The sequence below is a fragment of the Marmota marmota genome, unplaced genomic scaffold, assembly GCF_001458135.2.
Source record: "Marmota marmota marmota unplaced genomic scaffold, marMar, whole genome shotgun sequence".
Lineage (NCBI taxonomy): Eukaryota > Metazoa > Chordata > Mammalia > Rodentia > Sciuridae > Marmota > Marmota marmota.
The window spans coordinates 8,261,628-8,267,956 of NW_026000164.1; the positions used below are offsets into that span (position 1 = coordinate 8,261,628).

Here is a 6,329-nt window from a genome sequence, read left to right on the forward strand (position 1 = left end):
AAGTTACACTTTTGAACAAGGAATTTGTCATAAAAGAAATTGGGGGAGAAATAAAAAAATTCTTAGAAACAAATGAAAACAGATAAGGAACATCAAGATCTTTATTATTGTATGAAGGCAGTTGTAAGATGAAAGTGTGAAGAGTCGAGTATTCACTTTACAAAAACAACAGAAAGATTCCAAATAAAAAATCTGATGTTACACCTTAAATGTAAGAACAAGTTAATTCCAAAATTAGCAGAGAAACTGAAAATAATTAAGTTCAGAGCCAAAATTAATGAAATTGAAAATAAAAAAAAACAATACATAAGATCAATGCAACAGTTGGTTCTTTGAAAAGATAAACAAGACTAGATAAACTATTGAAAAGAATGAGAAAGATCAAATTCAACAAAATTAGAGATGAAAATGAGATACCAACACAAATGATCTTTAGGAAGCATATTGAAAACTGATGCTCCAATAAATTAGAAAATTTAGAAGATATAGACAAATATCTAGACACACGACCTACACAAATTGAACCAAGAGAATGTAGAAAACCTAAAAAGACCAATATCAAGTAATAAAATATAATCAGGAATTAAAAGATTTCCAACAACAGCAACAATTCCCAGGACCAGATGCATCCTCAAATGAGTTCTACCATGCCTTTAAAGAACAAATTATGTCAATCTTCCTGAAATTATTCTATAAAATAAAAAGAGAGTGGATATCCCCAAATTCATCCTATAAATCCAGTATCATCCTGAAAGCAACCAAATGAAGACACAACAAGGAAAGAAAACTACAGACTAATAACTGATGAACATAGACTCAAAAATCCTTAATTAAAATATATAGCAAACTTTAATCTAAAATACATTAAGAAGATTGTATACCATGAATAAGTTGGTTTTATCCCATTGATGCAAAGTTTGTTCAACAGAGGCAAAAAAATAAATGCAATTCATCACATAAATTATGGACATGAATCACATGATCATCTCAATAGTTGCACAAAAAGATTAGACAAAATCCATCATCCATTCATTTTAAAATTTCGAAGAAAAGAGATAGAAGAAAATTACCTCAAAATTTTAAAGCTTATAAACTGACAAACTCAAAATCAAATTCATGCTGTATGGAAAAAAACAAATACATTTTTTATAAAATCTGGAATAAGACAACAATGTCAAATCACACCACTCCTATTCAATATAGTTCTTGAAACTCTTGTCAGCAATCAGGCAAGAGAAGAAAATCAAAGGAAAGAAGAAGTACAATTATTTGTTCGCTGATGATATAATTCTATACAGAGAAGAACCAAAAATATCCACCAGAAGACTACTAGAGCTGATAAATTTTAAAAAGTAGCAAAATACAAGATAAGCATACAAAAATCAATAGTTTTTCTATAATCCAATAATAAATCTACTGAGAAAGAAATCAAGAAAACTATTCTGTTCATAATATCTTTTAAAAAAAAACAAACTTGGGAAAAAAATCTAAACAAGAAAGTTAAAAACCCCTACAATGAAATCTATAAAACACTGAAGAAAAAAATGGAAGACGGCCTTAGAGGATGGAAAGACCTCCCATGATGTTAGAAAGAAAGAATATTGTAAAAAATGGCCATATTACCAATCTGTAAATTACTGTATACAGATTCAAGGCAATCCCCATCAAAATACAGATGACATTTTTCACTGAGCGATAAAGTACCATCCTAATAGCCAAAGCAAGACAAACAAGAAATATGATGCTGGAGGCATCATAATACCTGATCAAATTATACTACAGAGACATGGTAACAAAAACAACATGATATTGGCATTGAACAGACATGAAGACCCATGGAATAGAATAAAAGACAAGCCCACATATGATATAGTCATCTGATATTTGACAAAGGTGCCTAAAACATGCATTGGAGAAAAGAACCTTTTTAACAAATGGTGCTGTGATAACTGGGTAGCCCTATATAGAAGAGTGAAAGTAAATCCCTGTCTTTCACCCTGCAGAAAAGTTACTCAATGTGGATTATGGACCTAGGAATTAGATCATAATTTTGCAATAGCTCAAAGAAAACATATGGTCAACACTCTAACATATTGGCAAGCACTGACTTCCCTAACAAGATTACTAGAACCTAGTAAATATCTAGACACATATGACCAAATTGAATGAATAAAATAAAACCACAAGTAGGTGAGATGGAATCAAATTTAAAAGATTATGCACAGCAAAGGAAACAAGAGCCTGAACAGAGAGTTACAGAGTAGGAGAAAATCTTTACCAGCTACTCTCTCAACAAGGGATTAGAATCCAGAATATATAAAGAACTCAAGAAACATAATACCCATAAAACAAAACAAAAATCCATCAATAAATGGACAAAAGAATTAAACAGATAGTTCTCAAAAGAAGAAATACAAATGGCCAACAAATAGATGGAAAATGTTTAACATCTCTAGCAATCAGGAAAATGCAAATCTACATTGAGATTTCATCTCACTCTATTTAGTTAGAATGGCAGTCATCATGAATTAAAATAATAATAAATGCTGGTGAGGATGTGGGGGGAAAGTCCACTCACACTATGTAGGTTGGACTGGAAATTATTATAACCAGCTTGGAAAGCAGTATAAAGACTACTTGAAAGACTGGGAATGTAACCACCATATGACCCAGCTACTCTAATTCTTAGTATTTTCCAAAGGAACTAAAATCTTCATACTATAGTTAATGTTTATAGCAGCATAATTCACAATATTCAAGTTGTGGAATCAGCCCTGGTTTTACAGATATCATCGACAGATAAACGGATAAAGAAAATGTGGTATATATACAGAATGGAGTTTTACTCAGCTGTAAAGAAGAATGAAATCATGACATTTTCTGATAAATGTATGGAACTGGAGAACATCATGCCAAGTGAAATAAGCCAGACTCAGGAAGTCAAGGATCAAACGTTTTCCCTCATATTAGGAAAACAAGGAAGAAAAAAAGAAGAGAGGACTCTGTGAAAACAGAAGCGAGTTCAGTGAAGTGGAAGAAGAGGATTGATTGGGAAGGAAGAAAGAAGGACAAAGGGAGAAATTGCAGAATAAAATTAAATGCAGATATTTAAATGTACCGCGGTGAATTCCACCTTTGAATGCGTCTAAAACACCAACATAAAAAATAACAATGAATAAATAGAGGAAGCTGAGTAGAATAAAAAAGGGACCTAGGCAGGAGAGAAATGGAGGGAAACAGGAAGCAGTGGGAACTGAGATGGAGCCAATTATATTCCATGCATGTATGATTGTGTCAAAACAAATCCCACTATCATGCATAACTGCAATGCACTACTACAGATAGTTTACAGGACAAGGATCTCTCCATGTCTACACACCTGCCCTGTCCTCCCTACTTCCCCGCTCTCCTGGTGTAGCGATTGACTTGACGACACCTTTGAATTAGCATGCTTGCCCCATCCCTGCAGCTTTGTACCAGACTTTCCCCATTCAGGTGTCTTGTCATCTGAACGACTGATTCTCACAGTTCTGGTCTCAACTTGAGGGCCCTTTGATAGAAAGCCTTCTGCAATCATTCCCAATGGGCATACTGTCATTTAAACATTTGCTATAATTGCTTAGTCATATGCCATCCCTACTATGTGAGAATATGCTCCTGTTAGGAATGTGCAATATAGACCAATGTCTTCAAGATCACTCATGGGCACCGGCACATAGTAGATATCCCTTGATATTGCTTGTTTTAACACTGATAGAAACTTAATAAGCATGCCATATTTGGTGATGCCTGCCTATCTTCAAAGCATCGAAGTAAGGATTGCATTTACTATGAAAGCAAAATTCAAATGTCAGATGAGCTTCAGATTATCTGAGTCTGCAAATCTGTTGGAACTCCTAGTTTCTGAGACAACGGGTTGACAAATGTAAGTAAGTACCTCTAGTTAACTGACTTAAAGAAGTGTCACAGAGAAGAAAATACTTAGGCTCCAAGGAAGTAAGAAGACCAGCTATTTTCCTATGCTTTAACTTTTTTATTTCCATTTTCTTTTCCCCTTTCACTTATTTCTTTGACTTTCTTTTGCATTTGTGGTTTTTTTCATGAAAGACGGGATCCACTCTAAAACCCAGATCACTATGTTTATAAAGGCTAACAAGAGCCTGTTATATGTGGGAGAGTAAGTGGGAGAGAATTGATGATACAATTCTCACAGCTAACTAACCTGGAATTTCCCAAAATCCACATTAAAAGGATCTTCTTATCTCTCATGGGATCTGCCTGAAGATGATTCCCTTGCTTAGATAAACTATGCTTATGACATTTTATACATTTTCTCAAATGCCATGTTTTTATTTTGTTCTTAAAGATTCAGAGTAAAGTCAATGGATTTTCCAGAGATCAGATAATTTTAACATTTTTAAAGATACCCATTTACATGCAATGAAATCATTCTCAAACTGCTTGAAAACTGTCAATTACGGCCTGAAACTAAAATTTCCCTTGGATATTAATGGTCTTGGGTGAAAACAACTTTTAGTTATATCCCTTCTGGGGTAAACATGACCTTCACTTGATCTTTCTTCACTTGATCCATCATTACCTGCAGCACTTGGAGAATGGCATTGCATCCACAATCAGTGGGTGCTGCTGCACGAAGACCCTTCCATCAGCCTTGACAGCAGAGGGTTGATTTATGCAGTTACTACACATGCTACAATACCACCCATTATTTTAGGTGAGACTTCAAATGTGAAAATGCATTTTGTTTCCACTGGAAACACCTAAACCTTTGCCAAAATGTGTCTGCTAAGAACAAGGGGTCCAAGGGAAGATCCATGAATAAGGGTCACAATTAGAAACAATATGATGAATCAAAAAAGTGTGTCTTATCTCAGGCCTTGGGAATGGAGATTGAGAACAGGAGGTGAGTTCAATATCAGCAGTGCTTAACTCCACTGAACACACTGCTGTGACATAAAATACTCCCACATCCCACACCCAACACACTTACAGAACAGCCGCCTACATAACACACCAGCACTTGTTACGACACCTGCTTCCTGGATGCCACGGCAATGCAGCTGAAGCCTGTTATATGAGTGGGGTGGGGAGCACTGAGGCACAGCTCTCCTTTCTAGTGATTTCCATGAGTTATCATGTTGCCAGTTTTGACATTATCCCTGAAAACTGTCCTAATAATTTCTGCCAGGCGCTCTTCACATCTTTATTCCGTAGACTGTAAATCATAGGGTTCAGCATCGGAGTCAAAACGGCATAGAAGAGAGAGATCAGCTTCTCCTGAAGGACAGAGGGGCTGGAGTGGGGCTGGATGTAGGTGAAAATGGCCATGCCATAGCAGAGCGCGACCACAGTGAGGTGAGAGGCACAGGTGTGGAAGGCTTTCCTCCTTCCCTCTGTGGACTGGATCTTCAGGATGGTGGAGATGATCTGGACGTAGGACAGGAGCACCAGGAGGAAGGGTGTCATCAGAAGGATGATGCTAGAAACCATGATGGCAACTTCATTGGAGGAGGTGTCCACACAGGCCAGCCTGACCACAGCCAGAATTTCACAGGATATGTGATCAATGTACCTGTTTGTGCACATGGGCAGCTGGAAAGTGATAGCCGTGTGCAGGAGCGAGTTGATGGAGCCACTGAGCCAGGATGTGATGGCCAACCGAGTGCACAGGCCTCCATGCATGATGACTGAGTAGCGCAGGGGGTCACACACTGCCACATAGCGGTCATAGGCCATCACTGCCAGGAGGACAAACTCTATCCCACCCAAGCCCAGGGAGAAAAACAACTGTGCAGCACAGCTCAGGAATGGGATCCCTTTGTGTTCTGCCAGGAAATGCACCAGCAGCTGAGGGACGATGCTGGTGGCATAAGACACGTCCACGAGGGAGAGGTTGGTGAGAAAGAAATACATGGGTGTGTGCAGCCGGCTGTCCAGTCTGATCAGAAGAACAATGAGGGAGTTCCCCAGCACTGTCAGCAGGTACATGGCCAAGAAGAGGACAAAGAGGGAGACTTGAGTGTCCCAATCACTGGTCAGTCCAAGGAGAATAAATTCACTCTCCCATGTCCGATTATATGTTCTCATTAAAAAAAATTAATCAGTAGTAAAATTCACAAATCACAAGAGATATTTATCAAGAAACATAAACAAATTTTATTGCATTTATATAGACCATCCATTTTTAGTCAAGTACTTCAAATCCCACATCATCCAGGAAGACATGCTGGGTCGCCATACACTTTATAGATTCACTTTGAATCACAAGTGGAGTGTCTCCATGAGGATATGATTTGGCACCAGAATGC

The 6,329-nt window shown here is 37.4% G+C and overlaps 1 protein-coding gene across 1 annotated transcript; it reads right to left on the bottom strand.

The window, feature by feature from the left end:
• Positions 1–5,154: 5,154 nt before the first annotated feature.
• LOC107149157 (olfactory receptor-like protein OLF3) lies at positions 5,155–6,108 on the bottom strand. The gene has a single exon (XM_015493921.1). It carries the CDS (start codon positions 6,106–6,108, stop codon positions 5,155–5,157), a length of 954 nt encoding a protein of 317 aa, XP_015349407.1.
• Positions 6,109–6,329: the final 221 nt, after the last annotated feature.

Coding starts and splice junctions, on each gene's coding strand:
- LOC107149157 (XM_015493921.1), bottom strand. CDS start 6,108: ATGAGAACATATAATCGGACATGGGAGAGTGAATTTATTCTCCTTGGA.